Below are 26,750 nucleotides of genomic sequence, written 5' to 3' on the forward strand. Positions count from 1 at the left end.
TGCGCTCCATTGGGATTCCACAGCTCAATTTCACATCCAACATCATCTGCAAACATATCAAAATTGGAAAAGAGTTCGGAGAATTTTATCGTGGCAGAGGGATGAAACTTTTCGATTCTCACTGTCATCTTCAGGATCCAAGAATATATCACCTGGCTCCCCAAATCATTCGAACTGCTTTCGACTCTGGCGTACTTCACTTCGCTGTCAATGGAGTCTCTGAGGTAACCAAAAAAAAAAACGTTTCTTTGTGGTCATTTCATGCGAAAAAAAGGAGGCTTTTCTTCTTGAAGAGGTAGGATTTCTGCTCCAACTAATCCTTTTTCTCCCTCCTTTCGTTTCTATTATTTTTATTGGTAGAAAGACTGGTCTGTGGTCAAGCAGATGGACGAGCAGTATCACTGCATAGTTCCGTGCTTCGGTCTCCATCCTTGGTGGGTGCGTTATATCACTGTTAACATTTATTTGTTTATTATTGGTAAAGAACCTTGCTTATCTGATCATGACACCTTATCAAAGGAAAATGAACAAAAAGGTAGCTTATGTGAATGTTATTATGTCCGTATGCTAAGGTATGTTGCGGATAGGAGCCCTAATTGGTTGAATTCATTGCGGAATTTCTTTGAGATTACACCCTGGGCCGCAGTTGGTGAGGTCAGTTAATTGTTAGCTTTTCCATTCAATTTTGCATATATTCCACTATTGCAAATGCTTGTTCTGCATTCCAGCTTTTGTCATGTACTGTATTCGATCGTTTTTATTATAATTTTGCTCATGCCCTTTAATCATAGGGCACATTATGAGTTTCTGATATTGATGAGACTGTATTAGATGGTTTTGAAAAATTCTAATCCTTGTTCAATGGATCATGTCAAAGGAATTAGAAAGAGGAAAGTTAGGTTTCATTGGAGAAATAAGTAAGGTCGGAATTTAGTGAAACTTGAGGATAATGCAATAAAGAAGATGAAACTGAAAGAATCTGATTTACTCTGACACCAAGGAGGATGAGTGGGATGGGACGACATAATTTCCTCAGGGAAAATTTGTTCTTGATCGTCTTTCTTCTTTTGCCTTCCGTAGCCTCTGAATCCCCTATCATATAGCTTATGAAATAATAAAAATATAGCTAATAGTGGAATTTTTTTTTGAAGCTCAGACTCACTATACCCTCAGTAACTGCCAAGTTTACAGTTCCACTTTGCAGGCATACTGTCCACACCATCACCTAACCATATCTAAAATTTGAGGTCATTTTAACATGTCCATGTGTTACTATTGAAATTTGAAAAATCCAGTACTTCCAAGAGGGTACATGGACATACATGAGAGGATATACCTAAATTTGGGGTGTATGATTGAATTTGGGTTTGAAATTTGACATGTGGCCATCCACACCATTACCTAGATATCCAACACTTAGAATTGCTGTTTGATCCAAACTTTACTTCAGTCGTTGAGTTTGAATAGGTTTACTTTTTGGTACAAGTCTTTAAATATTCATATAAACCATCATAATATTCAGATTAAAATTGAATGCAAAATTAGGATTTGAGTTACCTTCATGGTTGTGGGGTCGTGTGTCAGTATCAGACTATCAGGTGGGTCGACCATCAGTTCTATCTTCTTCTTCCCTACTCTTTCTTCTATCTCCTTCAATCTCAGGTACAGTCTCACTCTCCTATTTTAGTCTTCTTCCTGCTGGATAAATATTTGGTTCTTTTAATTTTTTTCTACTGCTATTGAGCTATCAGTGCAGTGGGTGATTTGTTCAATCTCTCTCTCTCTCCATTCGCTTTCAAACTTGTGAAGTCTGACCACTGATATCCCTAGGCGACCCAAACTGCAAATCCACAGCCTGTTTATCAATTGGTAGCGAGAGTTTCTAACTGAAATCTATTCTGTTCTCTTTTCTATCGCTTGGGTTTAGTTAGGGAAATTCTATTGATCTTTGGGCCTCTGGTTCGATCGATGGTTGCGTGGGGTTTTGAGGGTTGTGAGATGGGAATCTCACACTGAAATTTCAGTTTGATCTGTGTTGGTTTGAAAGAGAGAGAGAGAGAGAGCTCCATCGTCTGAAACATAGCCAGTTATCGCTGGTTTACAGTTCAAGTCATGAAACTTATTGTGTATAGACCAGACCAAATTGTGATCGAAGGTAACTCTTAAGGTGTAAGGATAACCCTCCAAATCTGGGCTGATTCCAATCAGCAGTTGTAGTGATATGACTCCTTCACGTTGCAGCAGCAGTAACCTTCAGAACAGACCAGCAGATAGCACAGATCAAAGGGGTTTCAGTAGGTTGTTGATCTGAAGTCAGATCTGACCCAAACTCAGGTCGAATGGGCCTCTTTGGTATATGATGTGATTCCAGAACTTGCAGCAATAAAAGTCACTCAGTTGCAGAGGAATCCAGACTTGAACCAGCAGCAGGAATTAGAAACTAACCCAGCCGCAAGGTGTAAATAGTGCTACAAATCAGTAACCAAACTCCAGCAGGCGTGCAGATATTTGGTGGACTCCAAAAGAGACTAGTAGATTCAGTAATGGAGCTCAATTACTTAGTTGAAGGTGAAGGAAACAAAATAGAAAGCAAGGAGGAAGGAGATCAAGTAGAAGAATGGGGGTTGGGGATAGATGGCTATCTCAGCCTGGTTATCTCACCCTTCTCAGACTCTCTCAGGACAATGCATTGCAAAACAGCAACATGACTTCATTCATTAAATCGTTTGGAGGCCTTAAAGGGCTATTATATTATATAGACTCAAGGATTGAGCCCAAAATAGAAACAATGAACATAGAAAGTTTTCTAGAAGAGCTGAGACTCGAGTTACAAGTAATTGAACTTTGCTAAGAAACAAAATTAGAAGGTAAATAAAATAGAAACTCTAACTCAGCTAAGCAACTAAAATAGAAACACACAAATTTAGCTAAGACTAATAAGAACTGAATAACAAAAAAGGAAACAAAATCTTCTAGAAGCATTTTCATACAAGACAGTATGGTCGCGACACTGTTCATGTGAACAGTACCACATGAACAGTAATTTTTTTCCTGAATTTTTATTTTGGTCCCTCTCTCTTCTTCATGCTTCGATCTACATAAAAAATTGCCATTGACCCATTATTTTGAGTTTCTTTCATTCTGGTGGGCCAATAGAGACTTATAATTAGAGTTTTGGAACCCATGGTCGCATCATAGTGACTATTTTCAAACAAAAAAATATTATTTTAATGGAGTCTGAGATGGTTTAATGGATAGTTGCAGGAAAACCAGACAACACAACAGGTTACATAATTGGCATATCCGCATATAGACTGATGTTTTAACTGACAAGAAAAGACAGAATTCAAGAGAACTAAACTAATAAAACTCAGTTATGAAACTTGGGAGCCAACCGATAAGTAACTAATCAGATGCGAAGGTTTCAAGCTTGCTGAAAATTGTCACGAAAACTCGTTACTGCCAGTAAGAGGAGAAAATTAAATAGGAAGAAGAGAATAAAGGGGAAGATCTGACCTGAGATGGAGTAAGATTTGAAGAATTACCAGAGAAAGGTGTATCAGCCAAACCAGCAAAGATGGACTCAAATGAGAGCTACAAGCAACCGTAAAAAAAATTTATTCATTCCAAATCTCAATCTCAATGGAATACTCAGAGAAAAAAATACATTGTTTCGGCGAAATTTCGAGGTTTCGGTTGTCTCGACCTCTCGACCAGGTTGAGACACCGAAACGAGACAAGTTTTTGAACAATGTTTAGAAGTCCGTCAATGGGGATTAGGGGATTCAAAACCTCAATGTTTCTGCATAATTTCATGAAAAACCCATATGTATTACCTGTTTTCTAACTTATGTCTGGTTTTGTTAATTGGATGTTTGTGCACTTGGTTCCATGAGAGCTTTGTCATTTTGAAGCTTTTGACTGCTTCTACTGCTGCTTGGTTTTATTGTTAAATTTATAAGTTGCATGTCATCAAAACCTGTTTGGATGCCCGTCCTGGAAATGAATATCAAAAACCTAATGTATACTATGTCTTCAACTTGCGTTTACCTTGTTCTCCGGGCAGTTTCATAATTTCTATTTAATTAAAATATACTCCTCTTATTGCCAAAAAATTAGTTTTTACCATCTTCATACTGGATTATTCTGAAAAGACAGTCTGCAGCTTAAAGTTTTCCAGTGTTACCATATTTATTCTGTCCATGACGTATGGGCTTACATCTACTTGCATCTGGGAAATTTCAGATTGGTTTGGACAAAGGTTCGCGTGGAAAGGAAATAAATTTTATTGAGCAGGTCTTTTCTACTAATCCAATTCTTCATAATCTCTTATTCATTTGCCGTGTGTGATTTATTATTGCAGTTAGCAAGGTTCTAAATCTTGGTTTTGAGGCTGAAACCACGAAACCGAGATATGGTACTTTCTCTAGGCCAACCTGAAACATTGGTTTCGAGGCCCAAAAATTGTTTTTTTGCCCTGATTTTTACTGTGCTGTCTATTTTTGACATTTTGAACCCAATCCATGCATTAGTTTCGCAAGAAAAACACTCAAAATCGTACTTTAGGTTTTGACCCAAGTTTGATAGTGTATACTATTCTTGGAAATGGTATCGAACCAGAATCATCCCTTATTTATGCCAAATATCATTTAAATAAATGAAATTATAAAAAACAAATATCCCCCATTTGAATCCAATAAAAATAATTAGAATTTCAAATTCCAAGAGGATAAAAAGTCAACCCATAGTTCAAGAACAAAAACTGGATTTTCAGTTTTGCCGCTCTTTTGATTTCTAGTTATGTTTTATCATATTAAGATTTATGGAATTTTTAGATTTGAGAAAAACCTTAGCATTTGAAAGTTGAAAATTTCACCTACCGCCGAAAATCCAGTTTTTGTTCTTGAATTGGGGGGGTTGACTTTTTATCCTCTTGGAATTTGAATTTCTAACTATTTTTATTAGATTCAAATGGGGGGGGGGGAGTGTTTCCGTGTTTGCTTATTTATTTATGAATAATATCTTAAGTATTACTTAAATGATTTTTTGCATAAATAAGGTGGTTCAATCAGGTTCAGGTCGAAACTCTTGGGTTTCGTCAAGTTTCGATGGGGATAGGTGAAATTGTATAGGTGGTTCAGGTCGAAACTTGCATTATTGAAATATGACCGAAATATGTCGAAACCAGGTACAAAATGGAATCACATTAAGGTTTCATCTTGGTTTCTTGCGAAACCAAGATATCTCAATTTCTTGCGAAACCAAGATATCTCAATTTCTTGCGAAACCAAGATATCTCAGTTTCTTGTGAAACCAAGAAATCTTAGTTTCGGCCGAGATTTAAAACCTTGGTTGGTGATGCACTTTATTAGGAGCGATCAAACTTTAGAGTATCGGTATCAGAAATGTAATTTTAAGAGATGTATCGTATCATATCATATCGGAGAGATGCAAGATACACTAAAGATACATGCGAAATACAGTTTAGGATACATGCGAAATACAGTTTTGAAGCTTAAAACACTATAAATATGTAAAATATATCATGTATAAAGAGGAGAAAAAAGTATGATGAGACAAGTGCATTCAATTGATTGATAAAGGATGAAGTTTCTTAATGCAAAAAAAATGTCATTTTCAGTTTGGGGAAGATTTAGGGTTTAGATACACCTCATTGCAAAAAAGAACACCTAGTTTGATGCAATCATTCAGGTTGTTTTTTAGTAACCTAGTGTTCCATTGTAAAAAACACTAAAAATCAATATTTGAGCAAAAAATTCAAAGTTTTGATAGAAAATTGTTCTTGTGCAAATCTGGTTTTGATCCTTAATTGCAGGTTGTTTAATTACCAAATGATGATAAAATCAACACTACTAGAGTGCTTTTTCCAGTAGAAACAAGGAATCAAGTTGATTTTTCCAAAACAAAATTGATTACTTTACAAGAGCTCTTGGTAAGTGTTTTGAGTCATTGATCGAGTAATATAGTGTATAAGAGATGTATCAAGTGTATGGATAAGTATCACGTATCGACCCTATATAGTTGATACTTTTTTAGCTATTGTATCGGTGTCATATCGTATTGGTACCTTAAAAATAAGATACGTATCGGGGGATACGTTAAGTCGTTAAGATACTTAAAACCTTGGATATGACATACCGCCTGCTATGCCTTGTAGGAATACTAGTCCCTGAACCCCCTCCACCTAAAATATATATAAAATTTTAGTAATTAGAACTTCTTATGTTTAGAGTCTTTGTGTGTTCAGGTTCAAGTTTTCCGCCAACAACTGGAGCTTGCCAAAGGGCTGCAGAGACCTGTTTCTGTACATTGTGTTCGTGCCTTTGGTGACCTCCTTGAAATACTGCAGTATGACTTTTCACTTTATCTGTTTTATTATAACTCCTGTCGTGTTAAAATTTTATGCTAATGTGAAGATTATTAAAAGTAATGCAGCGTATGTTGATGAACTTATTTTGAGTCTCCTTAAGCATCCTACGAAGCTTCTGATCACTCCAAAGAATTAGAGCTGTGGGCCAACTCATAGCCAAAAATGTGTGGTCCAATTGTGGGCTTCTATTTCCAACCTTGAGCTTTTATTTTAGTATGTTTCTCGTTTCTTTGTTGTTTGGTAGGAGGGTTAATATGGTCTTTTGCTAATTTGAGGCCATGTGACTTTTAAGCTTATTTGTAAATTCCGTTCGTCCTGGTGGCCAAAATGAAACACCTGATTCGGTGAAGTATTTCATTCTGTTTATTTGTTGTTTTCAGCGGTTTCCACTAGTTTTGGCCATTTCAGTCTGATTTGGTGATTTCGACAAAACCGATTCTCACCTTAAATTTGGAATATTTTGTTAAAAATAAATTCTCAGGTTTACCCCATTCATGACAAATGAGAGATCAGGGCATCATTCTTGTTAAGACATTTTGTCTCATTCTCTTGAGTTCCGATGAACAAGAAAATTGCTACTTCTGTGAGGACCTGCTCTATCTCTGAGATCTGAACATCTGTTATAGGCTTCAAGCACAATCAGCTAAGAAGAAGACAGCGTTCTAACTCCTGGTTCAGCTCCTCTGTTCCAGCCTTCCAAGTAAGTATTTTACAGAGAATCTCTCTCTCTCTCAATATTTCTTATTTGAGCTTAATAATATCAGAAATTAACTACCAGTATCCATACAAGAGGGAGAGAGAAGGAGAGAAGAGCTATTGAGGAAGAAGAGATGACTGCTGAGAAGACTAGCAATCGGTAGTCTCAGCAGTCTCCCCACGAATTGTATTTATAACCAAAAACAGTAGCTACAGCTTAGGAAAGTATCCTAGATAGGATACAATACTACAAAGGATAAAATCCTAGCTAAGATAAGAGAAGGTAGATAAGTCTAACTAGGAAACAATAAAACAAATCTAGCCACTAATACTTATCCACGATAGGGACACTCCCCCTATCGTGGTAGACACACACTTGTACCCTACGGATACAACTTGCACTCTTAAACATGAATTTTTATGTTTGATCTGCTGACCTTTTCCTATTTTAATGATTTGATCCTATCTTGCAGGTCATTTTGGTTCTCATTGAAATTCCTGTTCAAGGTCAATGATGCAATGCTGACCACGAACGAGTGGGCAGTGAGATCCAGTGGGAGATCAGCTTGAGACAGGATTGCAGTAAAAAGGACAAATCAGATTTGAGAGAATTCAAATATCCAAAGATCAAAGAGTCTGATTTGGCTAATAAATAGGTCGAAGGTCATTAATAGGGCAGAACAATTGATCAAAATTTGATTTGGATCTGATGGTTAGATCTAAAATTATGATCTAATCCTGCTAAGAGTGGGATTCTAGTAACAGAATCTTAAAACAGTAAATCGATAGCATATGCTAGAAGAATTAGTTCTGTAGCCACAGATGATCAGAATTGCAACAAGACTCATTAGTAACAATAGAATACCAATCTGAAATTAGATTCCAGACTTCAATTCAAACAGAGAGAATTAAGAAATCAAATTGGAATTAGGATTTCGGATTCCATGAAATCAGTAGAATGGTCTGATTTTGAAAGCAGAAATTAATTAAGATTTAAAATTGAGATCTGAAACAGAATTCGAAAATCAGATTGAAGACTGAGGAGAAATTCAGAATTCCTAATCGAAGAAGGTTTCTTAGAAAACGGTGAAAATATTGGGTTTTGATGACTGATTCTGAAAACAGAGTTCAATAATGATGTACTGCGTACTGCGTTAAAATCTGAAGTTATAGAACAAGAAATACAGCCAACAGGTCAATGATTAATTAATAGATTAGGAAAGTGTGTGCATGATAGAGAGAATATGATCTGACCTGAAAACTGAGAAGAAACAATAAGAAGAAAGAGAAAAGATAGAAAAGGATATGATCAGGAATCATCAGCTGGTCTGCAAGGCTGGCATCATCACCAGTACCCTAACCTTGGAATAACCACCAAGGGTTTCTGAAATCATCACCAGGAAGCCTATTGAATCACTACAATAGGGAGCTTACTGAATCACCACAGAACCAAAGGCAAAAGCCAACTTATGTTCATCAACTTCGTGTTCAGGGCTGAAACCCCGTAAACCTTGTAAAAGACTAAAAACCAAACTCAAACTAAGGTTAAAAATCCTCCAACCAATAGCTTACCTTGGAGGTGTCCTTAACTGACTAAGATACTATAAATTAACAAAGAAAACAATTTGAAACAAGTCTGGACTCATAGAGACCTAATCTAGCCCAACTGAAAACACTTTAATAATAATTAAAAAGAAAAAAATATTATACTCGGAGTGTTGTATGATCAATGTATTCCTTTAAAACTAAGGAAAATTTTATAGGGACAATCATACGACCGGCTGTGATGTATGGTGCAAAATGTTGGGCAGTTGAGAAACATCATGTAGATAAACTCAGTTTAGCAGAGATGAGGATGTTGAGATGGATGTGTGGCAAAACTACGAAGGATAAAGTAATGAATGGTCATATTAGAGCCGATTTGGGAGTAGCTTTGATGCATGATAAGTTACGAGAAAGTCGTTTGAGGTGGCGTGGCCATGTTCTGCGGAGGCCTTTGGATGCTCCAGTACGGAGGAATGATTTGATTCAGATTGAAGGAACTAAAAGATCCAGGGGGACCTAAAATGATCCTAGGAGAAGTGGTGGAGAAAGACATGCATAACTTAGACCTTGTATCAAGTATGACCTTGAATGGAGCTGATTGGAGGGCATGGATCCATGTAGCCGACCTCATTTAGTTGGGATAAAGCTGAGTCGTCGTTGTATGTACTGCCAATACAAAGAAGCTAGGCTATGGAAACTCCGAACCTTAGATGTGGTAGTAGGTGGAGGCCAATCAAGTATGCTCTTGACCTTCTTCCACTACTTTGGATGGCACTACAAACCCAAGAAATATTGCCTTACACTGCATAAATTTGCATTTCTTTAGGTTGACGTAAAGCTTCTTAGCTCTGAGTATTCTTGTAACCTGTCTAAGATGGTCTATGTGCTCCTCAGCATTCTTGCTGTAAATAAGAATGTTGTGAAACACAAGAAATTGACCAATAAAGGTCTTTAGTATCAATACATATCCTAGTATCATTGCCAAGCCCTCCTTTCTTTAAGCCAAAAACCAATAATGGAACCAATCTAGAATGAAATGCAACTTAGGAGTGATTAAACTTGTAAAAAACTCCTTGAAAGCGTATCAAAAGGGAGATCAAGCATCAAACCTGCGGCTCTTAGCAACATGTTCTAGTGATTAAATAAAAATATTTATTACTTATTTATAGTGTATAATGCTTAAAACCACTAGTTTTGCATGTATGCATATTACGCATATCTAATGTCTCTTAGTGTCCCTCCCATGCGTCTCCGAGACGTCTCTTAAAATCACCTTTCTGATATGCAGCCCATTACCAGTGGCAGTATTTCAAACCTTGCTACTGAGGCCTGTTCAATGCCCTTAAACATTGTCTGAATTAAATTCTCCCAGATTGAAGTGTCTCAGAACACTTGGCTGACATCCTCTCTTTTTGTGACAAGATCTGCAGGACCCTTCCCTGCTGGTGTGATTCTCCACTCCTATCTTGGGTCAGCTGAGATGGTTCCTGAATTGGCAAAGCTTGGTGCTTATTTTTCCTTTTCCGGGTATCTTATGTCAATGAAACCACAGAAGGCAAAGAGAATGCTAAAGTCGGTTAGTTAATCTATCCCATTATCAGTGTGAATAATGCATTATGTCACTTGTCCATGTTTTTTCCTACTTTAATAGGAAGACATTCTTATGAGTTTTTTGATTTTGCAGGTACCTACTGAAAGGATTTTATTAGAGTCAGATGCTCCTGATGCACTGCCAAAATCAAATTTGGATTCTCTCTTTTGGGTTCACAGGGATGGCTCTGGTCCGCTTGAGTTGTTGGGTGGTGGAAATTTAGCTTCAGGTGTTGGTGACCCCTCTCATGATTTGCCTCATGCTTCAAGGGATGCATCAGCACTGCCAAAGGAAACACTTAATCACCCAGCTAACATTCACAGCGTGCGTATTCTGTTTTTCTCTTCAATTGGTGCAATTTTTTTTTCCACGAGCTTCACTTCATTCAAAAGTTGATAAGTTTATTGAAGAAGCAAGGAGAAGAGATTATACACACAGTTCCTTGCAAGGTCAAAATAAGGACACAGCCATCTGTCCTACAAAGCTAAAAACCATACAGCCTAGTCTTGACACCCCAAAAAGGAGACACCTCGTACCTGTCCACAAACAACAGCACCTGACAACTTGAGCAAAACAGTCTTGGCAACCGAAGAGCCTGACAAGTCTACCATACCCAACACCAGACGAAGAGAACCAGCCTCACAAGCAACAGACCTACATCAACTGCAAACTCCCCCATACATAATACTGAAAAACTAAACAACTTGGGATTAAGGGCTTTTCTTCTGGGGCATGTTCCTTTCCCCAAATCCTTGGTTTCAAGAGAATAGTCTCTGCCATAATGGTGTTGTACATTGTTGCACCAATTGTAGAACCAATAGTTCTATTTCTCTGCAATATTTCCCAAACCATTTAAAGTATTGCTTATGAATATTCATCCCAAGGAAAAAGTGTAAACAATCCAAAATTCTCCCGCTCTATCGAGGTGTTGACCAGTCATCAGTTGTTGGACCTGACCTTCTCCCACTTCATTATGTTGGATTCCACCATCTTCAACTCTTCTTGTTATCTGATATGTCAGGGTGGTTCGACAAAGTCCAAAGCCTTTAGCCAATTACCAGATGTTAAGACTGTTAAATCTTGGATATTTAAACTACTGCCCAGTTCTTTAAAGGGAACGATAGCCTCATCTCCAGCTTGTATTTTCTTGTCCAAGTCGAAGTAATTGTGATGTCCACATCTCTGTGCTCATTGTATCCAAAGAATTATGAGCACAAAACCAATATTTTGGTTCTTCTTACATTCACAATAGATAGGAAGGTGAAGTTTTCTGTGTTGCTATATGCAACATGTTGATAACACCTGATGGCAGTGATAATTGTAATACATAACTTGCATATTCCATCCAATATGTACAGAAATAATCTCTTATTAAGAAAGTTTTATGAAAATTTGGAGGATCCACACAAAAAATGGAGCAGAAGCAACTGGCTATTACTATTTTTTTTTGCTGATGCCGTATCATCTAGCAGATTGTTCTTAGAAATAATAACACAGCAACTACTTTTTCAGGTACTAAGTTACGTGGCATCCTTGCTTGAGATAGAAGAAGAAGAACTTGCCAAAATAAGCTACAGGAATGCAGTAGGGTTGTTTTCTTATGATGGTTCAAAATTGCTTGGAAAAGGTTAGTTTGTTTTATCTTGTGTGTACTGTGAGGGAAAAATAGGAAAATCTGTACCCGCGGGACTTTTATATGATGTTCGTGCTTTTCATTTCATTGTAAGGTATGTGTGCAGCATGCTAAGAATGTAGGCTTAATCTCCTTGAATGTATTCTTTGTACCTGTTCTCAACTAATCAGCATCATCAGAGAAAGATTCTATACTGTGCACATACTGGCTGAGGGAGATGTAGGTAATGTTTTGGATTGGTCATGCATAGAACTTCAAACTTAAATTCAATCATTTACCCATGCAAGTAAAGACAAATTTACCCATACATATGGTACATGCACCTCAATCATGTTTTTTTAATTTTTTAACTTTTTCGGTTGCTACTTGGCAAAGAATGTTTTGATTGAAACTTGGCATGTTTGGGGTTTATCTGTCAACAAAATTTCAGCCCATACTTTTGTAATGCGGCAAAGGTGTTTGTTAAGGAAAAAGAACTCTAATAAATAATGAATTTAAATATAAGTTTTTGCATCAATGAATTTAAATATAAATTTTCTCTACGATGTCCATTATATTCTAGTCCTCTCCACTTTTCATTTGGGGATTCCATTGTCACACCCTTGCATTAAAAAGCAAGTGGATTGACTGAAATGGCTCTAAAGGATAAAGGATAGAGGAAAAGGAATCTTTGAACCCGTTTGATAACCTTACGAGAAACAGTTTCTGGTGTTTTTCAGTTTTGAGAAACGAAAAAACATTTAAAAATCGTTTGATAACGAAGTGTTTTTTGTGACTGTTTTTGGAAACATAAATCAAAATTTATGTTCCCTGGAAGACTTTTGACAGTTTGTCGTTTCCTAGTTGAAAATTGGAAAAATCTGCCCGATAAAAACTCCTATATTTGTTCAGTATGCTCTTTTGTAAAATTGGAAAAGTGTGCTAAACATATCTTTTTGTTAATTAAAAAAAAAAAAAGGGTTTTACTTGTTTCCAAGAACAGGTTTACCAAGCGGGTCAAAAATGGTTTCTCAGCATAGAAAATGAAAAAACTATTTTGCTGTTTCTCAGCACATAACCAGAACATAAACACCCGTAAGGTTATCAAGCGGGCACTTCACTCCTGGGGAGAAACAGGCCCTTCCTTCTGTACCTATTGGCATTTCCATTTGCGAACCACCATGGGAGGTCCTCGAGAGGAATTTGGATTCCAATGAGGATACCCATAGTTAGAAAAAATGGGAATAACAAAAAAGGGAAACAGACAATGGGTTGCAAGCGGTAAAAAATTACAAACAGAAAGTCAAACAAAATAGTAAAAAAAACAACAAAATGGTAGAAAATGGAAAACATACAGTACGGGTTTTAAACATGTATAATTTAAAAAAATGGAAAAAAAAAAACAACAATGCTATTCTCATATAATTTGAGGAATTTTTATTTGATATAGTTGCTTCTATTATTCAAAACAACTGGAACATCCAAAATCAATCCATATATATTTCACAATCCATTATAAGTTTCAAGACATGTCATCTAATATCATTCAAAACATATCATGCAATATCGATTCCCAATTCATACACCATAATGTTGAAAGTCTTGTTGAGCAATGTGGCTTGGTTATTGTGTTGCTCATTGTTGTCAACACAGCCAATACACTCATAGAGTGATGCATGTTCAGTTGGAGTTGAGAGTCATCGCTTTAGAAACCCTTTTCCGTAGCTGCATACGTTTATAGATTAATTTTAGGGTCCATATTTTGACCTCGAGTTGAATGTGATATCATGAGAAATGTGGTCCTTTGAGTCATCCTTACGTCGGTGAAAGAATCAGGTCAATTGTAGTTTGGGAGAGAAATATATTGTCATTATTCAACAAGTCCACGGTCTTAAACAATGCCAAAAAATGGAAACATGTTTTAAATGTTTATCAAACAGGAATGTTTGCTGTTTATTACTTCAAAACATACGGCAAAACATATTTAAAACGGTAAAAAACAGGAACACATTTTTATGCTAACTAAGAGGACACCTTCTCAGCTTCTCAGAATAGGATGGGGGCTCCAGTGTCGAGGGTTCATTGCTAAGGGATACTAGAAACCATGCACTGTAAAGTATTACTTGGGAAAAAAGTTCTTTTTGCCATATTTCTTGCAATGAAAAACCCTTACCCCCATCTCTCTCTTGTTCTCCACCGGTTACTAGTTCCGTCTCTCTATTTGATTCTACCCATTTACCTACCATAAATCATCCCATCATTGTTTCCAATGCTAGTTTCAACAATGTCTCGGAGGAGGCGGGTAGCATTTGTAGTTATTTATAAAATTCAATTTATATTTATTGATATAGACTACGATATGACAGGAAATGTGAAATTGAGGCACAAGCAAGGGGAGTTCTTCAAGGAACAATGCTATTGAGTAGCAAATCCATAAAAGCATAAACTGAAGTCATAATTTTTGACTGAAATGCTCCCAAAGACTGATGAGTGGAAGCAGCCATTGTTTTATTAAACATTTTAATTAATTTGTAATTAAGCAGCAATCAAGACAAGTTGTAAGCAAAGTTCACTGCCTCCGGGTAGAGAAGTTGAAGCTGGTAGCGTTAAAATACCCTATGGATATTATTTTTTATTTCTTTTCTTAATTGAGTTTAAGAAAATACCTGCACCGAGACAGTCCAACGCAAAAAGACTGGAGCTGCCCTTGGTCCTTTCCGCCTTTCCAGGGGAAAAACGCGAGTCTTTTTGCACTAGGCTGTGTTGGGTGCAGGTACACGCCCAGGCACAGTTAGCATTCTTTCTCATTTTAATTTATTTTTATTTTTATTTAAAAAAATGTCTTCTTCCGCTCCAGCAACAAGCTTTTCAGTGCTTCCATGTGATTCATACGTAAAACCATTCTAGTGACTGTTCCGATAAATGCTTTTAAGTTGTTTCTTTCTTAAAATATTACCGTTTCCCTTTTTAGCCAATAACAACACACACCTAGGATATCATATGCAATGGCAAAGATATGATTCCTCTTCCATATTTACCGTTATCTTCTTGGAAGGAAAAGTGAATTGGAGGGAAGGTGGAAGAACGGAGAAAAGCACAAACCCCAATGAAATTGAAAATGAAAGTATAGTTTCTTAATATATCAGTTGGTCAAAATTGATTATCCCTTCACTCAAAGATGAATCCATTTGATTGAAGAGCCATGGAGGGGGTACCCATGAGAAAAACACAGAAACTCAGAGGGTCACCTCTAGAATGGACAATAGCCTGTAGTCAATGTGAACGCCCACCCTTGCAAACTTTAATGCTAACCAACAAATGTCGAAGCACCAAATCTATATCTATATCAGAATGAAAAGCTTATCCTCCAAAGCAATTTTGGGACACTTTTACATTATGCTCTGAACAGCTGAAGCATCTATTTCAAGTCAGCAATCTTCGTGTTCTAGATCATAGGTCCCATGATGACAAAGTTGGGTTACTCTGGTTGTTCGCTGTAAATATGTAAGTCAAAGCTGATAAAGGGGGCAAGTCAGATTAGGTATTGACATGAGAGATTTTGCAGAAGCTTTTGCTGCTGGGAAAATAAGCACCTTTGTCTAATGACTTTTAGGCAAGTCCATCGGTTAAAGAAAATGGTGAATGATCCATCATGCTTTGATCTTTCAGTTGTCCTCGTCCTCGTCTTCGTCTTCGTCTTCTTCAGGTGCCTCTTTCAGCCACTGCAACAAAGTTCAGCCCACGAATCAAGTAAAAACTATCAAGGGAAAGTAAAAGGAACATGCCACAACTTCTACACAATGAACAAAGTAATGACGCAATAAGAACTTGATGAAGCTATTTGTCATGTATATGCAAAGGTAGAAAGAGGGAACGAACATCTCTTATTTGATATGAATACCATAATCCAAATAGTTGAGACATACAACCTCACAAAACTAAATAGTTGATTTCATCAAGAAACAAGGAAAAGGGGACCAGAAAATCTATTACTAGTTTTTGGCAGTCCACAGGAGCTAAAAGGCTAAACATTTGTGGCGAGTCCTTCATGACTGGAACCAAGGATGTGGATTGACTTGGATGTGAGAGGTTCCATGCTATAACAAAAAACAGACAGTATCTTTTCTATTGCAAGGATCATGGAGGTGATCTGGGGAAGGAAGAGGATGATCCAGAAAAAAAGACATGCTACATGGTTCTAATCAAGATGAGTAAAACCATGAACAAGGACCATTATTGGAGATTCTATTCCTGCAGCTGCTGGCCTGCTGCTAGAAAAGAACCACTGAACCAGAGAACTGGTGATGCCAAGGAAAGTTCAAAATCAACTTGAAGAAGTGCACTTGTATGAATACTATTTTGGGATTTTCAATATCTTGATGAGATGTGGAGGCTAATCCAGGAAAGGTCCAAGCCATACTTGATTCGTCAGTACCCACTAACCTCTGTGAATAATGTTCACTCACTTTTGGCGTGAGATTATTAGAAACTTCTGAATTATATGATGGCTCTAATTACCAGGTAACATATAAAAGGGCAATTTGGTTGGACAGGCAGCAAACAAGGTCTGAAGCTATTAAACTAAGATGATTGAGATACTAATTCCTTGAACCGCCCCCGACTCCAAATAGAGCCTAGAATTCCAGAGAACCAAGGATCTTCACAAAAATTGAAGTTTCAGAATGAGAATTTAGACTTAACCAATAACGCCTTCTAAAGTACATAAAAATTTAGAATTTTTAGGCAATATCCAAATTAACAGAAGTCACATGGTTCAATAACTGACTCATAACCCTCTTCAGAAGTGATGAAAGCAGATACAGAAAAATAGAAGGCAAATTACTAAGATTTTCAAAATTTTGTCATACTATGATATCCAGAATTAAACCCTAGTAAATCACAACCGAAAGGGCCATTGGAGTTTGAATCATTATCCGTAGGAGAAACAACCCTCAAAATACCAAACCATTTAGACAAGTATGATATATCTTGATAGTCAGTGAATAATAGACCAGGTGCTGTCTTAGACCATTAGGTCAGAATATCAACTTAAAACCTAAACAATAACAAATAAGATGTCAACACTAAACCTCCAAACGGTTATGATACTATGAAGTCTGAACAGCAAAAGAAAATGAACGATCAGATTCTCTCCAAGTTTAACAAACACTACCACCAGATTATTTTGTAATACCATGAAGGCATGAAGGCATGAACGACATACTAAAACTCCTAGACATCAGCCAATGAATCAAAGATCAGTTTGGCTGCTCAACAGGCCCATATTTGAAATATATTCCTGCAATAAGAAAACAAAAACAACTCAGCCTTATCCCAACTAAATGGGGTCGGCTACATGGATCCTTGCCCTCCAATCAGCTCTACTCAACGTCATACTTGTTACAAGGCCTATGCTATGCATGTCTTTCCTCACCACTTCTCCTAATGACATTTTAGGTCTGGCCCTGGCTCTTTTAGTTCCTTCAATCTGAATCAAACCACTCTTCCATACTGGAGCATCCACAGGCCTCCATTGAACATAGCCATGCCACCTCAAACGACTTCCTCGTAGCTTATCATGTATCGGAGCTACTCCCAAATCAGCTCTAATGCGATCATTCCTTACTTTATCCTTCTTAATTTTGCCACTCATCAATCTCAACATCCTCATCTCCACTACATTGAGTTTATCTAAATGATGCTTCTTAACTGTCCAACATTCCGCATCATACATTATAGCCGGTCATATAACTGTCCCATTAAGTTTTAAAGGAATACGCTGATCACACAATACTCCGGACACACCTCTCCACTTCATCCATTCAATTTTAATACTTTGTGAAACATCATTCTCTATATCATCTTTATTTATGATTGAGCCCAACAACCTCAGCCTTATCCCAACTTAATGGGTAAAACTGAGGTCTAGACAAAAAAAAAAGGGGGAATGAAGAGATGAAAAAAGAGGGTTGGGAAATGAGAAGAGAAGTGAAAATGGACAATGACAATTGAACAATTGAAAAATGGGAAATAAAAGAAAAGTAAAAGATAAAAGTGACAGATACCTAAAATAACCACTTCGCCGAATTTCCCTCTCATCAATTTTCACCATCTCATTGTCCGCCCTAGTGTAACCCAAGTTACACACCATATACTCTGTCTTCGTCCTACTTATTTTAAAACTTTTTGATTCCAAGGTTGATCTCCTTAATTCCAACTTGGCGTTAATCCCTGCTTTTGTCTCATCGACCAAAGCAATATCATCAACAAAAAACATACACCAAAGAACCTCATCTAGAATGTCTCTAGTTAAGTCATCCATGATAAGTGCAAACAAATACGGGCTTAAAAACATACACCAAAGAACCTCATCTAGAATGTCTCTAGTTAAGTCATCCATGATAAGTGCAAACAAATAAGGGCTTAAAGCTGATCTTTGATGTAACCCAATTGTAATTGGGAATTCACTACCTTACCCCCTCCCCCCCCCCACCCCCCACCCCCACCCCCACCCCAATTCTTACCTGCACCATTATACATTTCTTTAATTATGTCCACATATTTACTTCAAATACTTCTCTTCTCTAGTACTTACCAGATTAACTCTCTAGGGACTGTGTCATAAGCTTATTCTAGGTCAATAAAGACCATATGGAGATCCTTCTTGCAATCTCTAAATCTTTCCATAAGTCTCCTAATTCGGTAAATAGCTTCTGTTGTGGATCTTCTGGCATAAAACCAAATTGGTTCTCTGTAATAGTAGTTTCTTATCTCAGGTGGGTTTCAATAACCCTTTCCCATAAGTTTTATGCTTCTATAGTTAATGTAGCTCCGAATCTCACATTTATTCTTGTAAATCGAAACCACGATGCTTCTCCTCCATTCATCTGGCATTTTCCTTGTGCTCATAATCTTATTAAACAACTTGGATAGCCAAGATAAATCACAGATTCCTAAGCTCTTCCACACTTCTATTGGGATCTCATCTGGGCCTTGTGTCTTGCCTACTTTCATCCTCCTTAAAGCTTTTCTGACTTCAGAAACCCTAATTCTTTGTATATATCTACGAAATATGCCAAGCTCAAACAGCTCCAAAACTCATTCTTTACTCAAATCACCTCCAATTGATGGGGGTGTATTACATATATAAAGGCCTTCTAAAACTCCTAAATTGACCCATAAAGGACTCTTAAATCACTTTAACACACTAAATAAAGTAAACAGACCGAAAAATAAACTATATTTAACTATTAAGTATCCTTATCTAACCCAGATACTTGAGTACTAATCCCATTGCACCGGAACTGCATTATTCCCTTGGTTCAAGAAAATTCATCCTCACGTTTTAAAGTATGGTACAAACAGGAAAGCTTGGAAGAATGTCTCATGCTCCACACCGCTATAAAGAACCAGGTTCAGAAGATGAAGCATTTGTTAGAAGTCATGTCATAGGGGTATTTTAGGAACTAGTCCCATTACTAGTTGCCTTATTATGTAATTATGTTTTTCTTCTTTATTTCCCTTATACCTCCCTAGGGAGGTGGATGTAATTTTCTATTTGTTATGATTGAATTAATATAGGTGTATGGAGAAGCCTCTCCAACACAATCGATTACAACCCAAATATTCTCTTCTCTCTCTTCTCTTGCTATCTTCTTCCTCCTCCAACTTCTTCCTTCTCTCTTCTTACCTCCTAAACCTAAAATCTAACTTGGTATCAGAGCAGGCTCAAGGTTTGAGAGTCGTGTTCAGTCCCTGTTTTCATTCTTTCTCTTCTCTTTGAAATCTTTTGTGTCTAAGGATTCCAAAGAGGAGATTCTTGTGTACAGCTTTGCTTAAAGAGTATGGAATAGGCTCATTCTAGCTTCTTTTGATGATCGAAGAATATACCTGAGCTGTTTTTGAAGCTCTCTTGAAGGTTTAGATCTCACACAGCTGCTGCTACAAGTTCCGCCAGGTTTAGGTTTAGGTTGCAGCTGCTGCTATTCTCGGATTGCTTTTGTGTCTTGGTCAGGCTCATTTGCATCGCCCTAGGACACCTATGAGGATGGCTATGATCTTCCTTGCTGATTGAAGAAGCCATATGAGCAGATTTGCTTCTTGTGTGGGATCCTCTGTTCTGCCCAGGTAAACCCGAGAGTGTTTACCCTTTTTTCTTGCTTTGAGCTATAGTTTGATGCTCTCTTGGTTAAGGGATGCGTATGCACAGCCTTTGTGAGACCTTTCCTCTTGTTTGGAGTTGATACTACTCCTTGCAAGCTTAGTGGTACTATAAGGGACTGATTGCTGGACTGATGTTGGAATGCACTAGAAGTGCTTGATTTAAGTCCTCTTAGAGATTTGCCGCTAGGACTGTTTCGGCAGTGTGCTATCCTAGGCTGCTTATTGGACTTTTTTCTTGTTTGGGTTGAGTGTGTACTCCCCACTTGTCTTTGGTGTTCTTGTTTATTGTCAAATCCCTTCCATCATGCTTGATTTGGATACATCTGTGCTTGGTACTGCTGATTCACACCCCCTCATTGTTGTCCCTCGGTTGGCTTATGAGAGTACTCACCAACAGATTTCTTTTGTGAAGCTTGATGGTACTAATTACCTAGATTGGTCACATTCTGTGAGACTTTCTCTTAGGAGTAAGGGAAAACTTGGATATATCACAGGTGCTATCAAGGCTCCCACAGCTGGTTCACCTACTTTTGATAAATGGGAGACTGAAAATTCTACAGTTATGACATGGTTGATCTTCTCCATGAAGCCCGAGATTGGGAGAAGATTTATAAGGAAGGAAACAGCCAAAGCTATTTGGGATAGTGTCTCTGTGGCCTTTGACAAAGTAGGTGATACTGCCAAGGTCTATCAGCTCCATAAAAAAATTCACTCATTGAAACAAGGTGACAGCACTATTTCTGAGTACTATAGTGCGTTCCTTAATCTTGTGGAGGAGTATGATTACTACAGGGACCTTCATTTGACCAACCCAGAGGATGAAGCAAAAGTGTATCTGACTCTTGAAAAGGAGCGTGTCTTCTCTTTACTTGGTGGTCTGAACCCTAACTATGAGCCAGTTAGACTCCAGCTGTTAGGCCGGTCTCCCCTTCCCTCTCAGTGAAATCTGTAGTTACTTACAGAGTGACGAGACCAGGCGGCTTACTATGGCACCACCACCAGCATCATCTGAGAGGTCAACCCTCAATTCTAGTTCTGTTCGAGACACCCGTGGAGGTGGTAGAGGCCCAGGGCCTAACCGTGAGGAAGCCAGTACTGTGGAGACAGTTGGTGCCAGTGGAGTTGGGCGAGACAGATTTAAATGTGATCATTGTGGACGCACTGGACACACTAAGGATAGGTGTTGGTCTCTCCATGGTCGTCCTCTTGGTATGCGTGGTCATGGTGGCCGTAGAGGGGGAGCTCGAGCTCATTTCGCGGCGACGACTGATGCGGATGCCCCACAGGATGACTCCACCTTCATGGATGCAGTGGTTCGCAGGGTTGTGTCACAGTTGAGCACATCTTCTACATCTAGTATGGCTGGATCCTCATCATCCTCAGCTTTGCGAGTCTCCGCCTCGGCTTCTATCGCCGCCCGATCTTGGGTCGGTGACTCGGGTGCCACAGACCACATGACTGGTACGTCTCATTATTATGATTCCTATACCATTTGCTCTGGTAAGGACAAGGTTAGGGTAGCTCATGGCTCCCTTTCCTCCATATCTGGTAAGGGTAATATCCCAGTAACATCATCCATTTTCCTCTCTTCTGTTCTTCATGTCCCTAACCTTACACTGAATCTTTTATCTGTGAGTCATCTGACTAAATCTCTCAACTGTTGTGTCACATTTTTTCCTTCTCACTATCTTTTTCAGGATTTGGTGACGAAGAGGATTATTGGTAGTGGACGTGAGGAGCAAGACCTCTACTTTTTTGATCCGTTTTTTGTCCACAGCTCATTCCTATGTGTGTGGACGTAATGATAGTAGTTCTGTGGATTCTGTTATGTAATGGCATCGTCGTCTTGGCCATCCATCTTTTGTTGTAATGAGGAAACAATTGCCTCACTTATTTTCTTCTATTGCCTCTTCTCATGTTTTTCAATGTGAACCATGTATGTTTGCCAAACATTGTCGGTCTTCATATCCTTATCATGGTAATAGAACTGTTGCTCCTTTTCATATTGTGCATACTGATGATTGGGGTCCTTCCCCTACTACTTCTTTATTTGGCTTTCGTTACTGTGTCATTTGTTGATGATTTTTCCCGCACCACATGGACTGTACTTTTGAAGCATAAGAGTGATGTTTGTGATGCCTTTCAGAATTTTTACCAAATGATCCTTACTCAATTTGAGACCCGCATCAAAATTGTGCAATCTGATAGAGGGGGAGAATACATGTTTGGTGGCCTTCAAACCTTCTTTACTACTCATGGCATTATCCATTAGCTAGCGTGTGTTGACACGCCCCAACAAAATGGGGTTAATGAGAGGAAAAATCGCCATCTACTGGAGGTCACCCGTAGTCTATTGTTTGGCATGCATGTCCCCAAGACCTTCTGATCCGTAGCTCTTCTCACTGCCTCCTTTCTAATCAATCGTATGCCTACCAAGCTTAATTTCAAATCTCCCATGGACATCTTATCTCCCAAGGCCTCTGCTTTTTCTCTTCCTCCTAGAGTCTTTGGCTGTGTTTGTTATGTGCATGTTAACAAATCTGCCCGTACTAAACTTGACCCCAAAGCTCTTAAGTGTCTTTTCCTTGGGTACTCTTCTACTACCAAGGGGTACAAGTGTTATCATCCTTCTTCCCGCCGATGTATCATTTCCAAGGATGTTACCTTTCTTGAGTCAGTCCCTTTCTTTGTCCCTTCTCAGCATCCTCTTCAGGGGGAGAATTGTGGGAGTGAACAGGCTACTAATGAATTCTTTCTTTCTCCTCTACCTACCTCTCCTTTTATGCTTGACATTGGGAAACACAGGACTGTAGATGTGGTTGAGGTTGATGACCAACCACCAAGGGGGAATACAGATTTGATTGTTGAAAGTGGTTCTGGTAAGGAGAAGGATTACCCTATTACATGACTTCTAACAGCATTCATAGTGTGTACTCGTCATGAAATAAGTGGAGAATAACAAACTCAATAGGTAACACATCCTTCGTTGCAGTAGAGTCTTCTATTACTTTACTCACAACCTCATATTCTTTGCAAGGGGATGGAATAGTTAGGTTTGTATCCATGTCAGGAACAACAATCTTCTTATCTCCTTTTGTCGTTGTTGATCTACTTCAATTATAGTATGGACAACAAGTTATCCTCTCGTGTTGACTCTTTCGATTTTTCTTGTGGCTAGACTATTGGTGTCGCTTCAACCGACTTTTAAGAGATATCATGTTGCAATCTTTTCAAGATAATAGTTTGTTGAAGATGAGAGGACTTTAATGGACGAGAGTTCATTTTGAAGACAGTCTTCTGTTCTTCCATCCATGATTGACCAACTACGATGATATGTTTGGAAGAAGGAAATACATGACAGCACCATTAAAGTATGAAGAAATTAATAATTCAATGAAAAGATCACCATTAGATTCAAGGATGATATCATGCTTCTTAGACAACATCTCTACCATAGACTGCAAAACGAAATTCTCACTTCGTCCATCACCGATAAACAGAGAAGATGTTTTTCCATTGGACAAGCGAACTCTAGTCATGAACATAGAGGCATCCATGGTTAGGTTAGGATCTGATACCAACTTAATGCAGCCAACCAACATAGATTCCAGATTGAGAATCAAATATCAATTCAGCTTGGTCCACAAGTCCAAATCCGAAATATTTTCTATATAAATCAATGCTGAAAGGGCTTGCTTGTTTGTTGATTTCAGCAGCATGCAATACGGAAGAAAGAGAGAATAAAGAAAACAACAGAGAATAGAAAAAATCAGGTTTGGGATACCAATCCCGTATGCCAAGCTCAACAGCTTCAAATCTATTAAATAAAAAAACTCATATCCTTTACTCAAATCATATCCAATCAAAGGAGGTGTAGTACATAAATAAAGACCTTCTAAAATTCCTAAATTGACTCATAAAAGGATTCAAAATCACTCTAATATACTAAATAGAGTGAATACTGAAAATAGTACTATATCTTACTATTAATTATTCTAGTCTATTAACCCAAATAATTAACTACTAATCCTGTGTATCCACTGTGGATCTACATTTGGGCTTGATAATTGAGCCAATTACAAATAAAAACACTTAAACAAAAACCCATAACCAAATACTGTCAAAACAAGCCCTAATGTAGCATTGTAACTGCATTACACAACCACCAGATTATTTTGTTATATCATGAACAACAATACTAAAATGTAGTTCCCTTTGATTTACATGAAGTTTATGCAGGCTCGGTTGTCTGACTTGTTTCACCTAATAAAAACAAAATTTATTTGAAGTTCTACACCAGATTATTTGTAATATCATGAACGACAATACTAAAATGTAGTTCCCTTTGATCTACATGAAGTTTATGCAGGCTCGGTTGTCTGACTTGTTTCACCTAATTAAAAAAAAATTATTTGAAGTTCTACACCAGATCATTTTGTAATATCATGAACGACAATACTAAAATTTAGTTCCCTTCGATCTACATGAAGTTTATACAGGCTCGGTTGTCCGATTTGTTTCACCTAATAAAAAAAAAAAAAATCATTTGAAGTTCCATACCCCAAGACTATCATAGTACTCATTTTCCTATTCATTCCTTACAAGCAAACATAGTTGTCACGGCGCTAGGCAATCCAAGGTGTTCGAGGTCCTCCCTAAGCGCTTAGGCGGCCTAAATCGCGTTCCAGTAGTATTTTTTTAATATATCAGTTATATGTGTGAAATATTCAAAACATACATTTGGTTAATATGTTTTTGGAATTGGAAATTTTCAGGTATACCTAGTCTCACATTTGGTTTATATTGTTCTCAGAAAGAATGATATCAATAACCTGCTCTTGATTTAGAGAAATGTTCTTGTTCTCTAAGAAATTTAATTGATCATATGATTTTATTTTTATGAGACTTTTTGTATTAGGTAGAGCACAAAACCAGCTTTCCAACAAATCTAGGATTGCTTAAATCTGATTTATATTGAAGGAGTTATGTTCCAGTCAAACCTTATTTGGAGTGCGTGAATGCTGTCAAAATCGCTTTGAATGAAAATATTGTTTTAGATATCAAAACAAATGAATATTTTACCGCACTTTCGGTTTTTAGCAATGTTTTAACATATTAAGATTTATGGCATTTTTAGATTTGAGAAAAACCCCAGCATTAGAAAGTTGAAAATTTCACCAACCGCCAAAAATCCAGTTTTTGTTCTTGAACTGGGTGGTTAATTTTTTATCCTTTTGGAATTTGTTTTTTTAAATATTTTTATTGGATTTAAATATGGGGTATTTTCTTATTTATGAATGATATCTCAAGAAAATGAAATAAATATAAAAACATTTACTTTGGCGATGCCTTGACAACTATGCAAGCAAATATTATCAAGAGTTCTACAAACTAGATAGGCGCTATTAGGTATCTTATACTTAACCAACATTTTTTATATCTTCGGAACCTTAGAAACATACGGCAACAAAAATGCAACAACCCAGTGTTCAATTAGTCCAACACATAAATCTGTACCTGGATCAGAAAAGGGGGGGGGGGGGGGGGAATCCCATTGCTTTAAGCTGCAAAATGGTACAAAAAGAGGAAAAAGAAAACTCGACATGTAATAAAATGTTACAACAAACTATCACCCATTTTACCTGAATGAATGCTTCTGACTGCTTAACAAAAATTTTATCAGACTCGTCGGCCCCTTCTTTCTCAGATGCCCACGAAAGAATAGCTTCTTCTTGTAAAATGTCTTTCTCATAGAGGAGATGCAATATCTATATTTTTTTTTATTTTTAAGAAAGAGGATAACAAAAAATAAAGTAAGGAACATCAACATAATCAAATAAGAGGAGGCAAGCAAAACAAACTTCATCATTAATTGGAGAATTCATTGCCTACATACATCTCAATAAAATATAGAAGAACAATTATGTAGTTTTTACTTCATTATATTTGAATTAAATACAACATACTTCTTCGATCAATAACCTAATAATGGCTATTTTTAACAGTCATATTTGATGTAGGTCTGATGTTAGATCAATTGTATGCATCAAAACTTTTTGAATATGAAAGATCTTTTAACCAATCCGCAGCAGTGATAAAAATTCAAAGTTCTTGAAGGGATTGGCCTTGACTAGTACGCATATTTGATAAGGCAATAGAACTAAGGTTTAAGTGATTCTTAAAAAAAAATTAAATACATTTGAAAATTGATCTTCAATTAGTCATTCCCGCAAGGTTCAACTATACGGAGTTGGACTAGGATCTGCCTCCACCAATTCCAATCCATGGGTAGGAATTCTGGAATCGGACGGAAACAGTCGAACCCTAGAAATTAGAACTTAGAACTGGGAAGGATCAAATATTTCCCAAAATCTATGATTATTTGGACTTATTGATTCAATAAACTTGGAGATGTTGCTACAAGAGGTAAGTCTGATTTTCTGTCATTTTACTGACCAAAAGAAGGAAACTAATGTAGCTAAAGGAATACAATGGGCCTGAGTTGTTTTTGGACCAGTTCTTGGGCCAAACAAGATCCAAACTCAGATCATATGGTTTAATTTTTTAGTCCAACTAAGCAGCCAAGTCCTGGGGATTTGTTAGAAGACTATTGACCAATAAATTCCTGAATTTCAGGAGAGAAAATGTTAAACCAAGGCAGTTTGTGTGGGAGATCTTGTGGGGCCCAGTTGTTAGCAGCCACCATATCATGTGGATCAGATTTCTATATTTTAGGATCTTATTTTGTCACA

At 37.5% G+C, this 26,750-nt stretch overlaps 2 protein-coding genes across 2 annotated transcripts in view; one reads left to right on the forward strand and one right to left on the reverse strand.

Moving 5' to 3' along the window:
- On the forward strand, window positions 1-26,722 carry LOC122667222 (uncharacterized metal-dependent hydrolase YabD). Its single transcript, XM_043863468.1, has 9 exons — window positions 1-224; window positions 361-434; window positions 573-654; window positions 4,246-4,296; window positions 6,269-6,369; window positions 10,055-10,208; window positions 10,317-10,547; window positions 11,736-11,908; window positions 26,715-26,722. Exons 1-8 carry the CDS (start codon window positions 102-104, stop codon window positions 11,853-11,855), a joined length of 936 nt encoding a protein of 311 aa, XP_043719403.1. The 5' UTR covers window positions 1-101; the 3' UTR covers window positions 11,856-11,908; window positions 26,715-26,722.
- The window catches only part of LOC122667221 (translation initiation factor eIF-2B subunit epsilon), an 87,392-nt gene continuing 76,133 nt past the window's right edge, over window positions 15,492-26,750 (reverse strand). Inside the window, exons 14-15 of the mRNA XM_043863467.1 lie at window positions 25,641-25,766; window positions 15,492-15,557 (exon numbers count right to left, since the gene is read on the reverse strand). Of these exons, the coding sequence (XP_043719402.1) occupies window positions 15,501-15,557; window positions 25,641-25,766 (183 nt within the window). The 3' untranslated portion in view covers window positions 15,492-15,500. The remainder of the gene's footprint in view (window positions 15,558-25,640; window positions 25,767-26,750) is intronic.

Source organism: Telopea speciosissima, chromosome 7 (assembly GCF_018873765.1).
Source record: "Telopea speciosissima isolate NSW1024214 ecotype Mountain lineage chromosome 7, Tspe_v1, whole genome shotgun sequence".
In the NCBI taxonomy this organism is placed as follows: domain Eukaryota; kingdom Viridiplantae; phylum Streptophyta; class Magnoliopsida; order Proteales; family Proteaceae; genus Telopea; species Telopea speciosissima.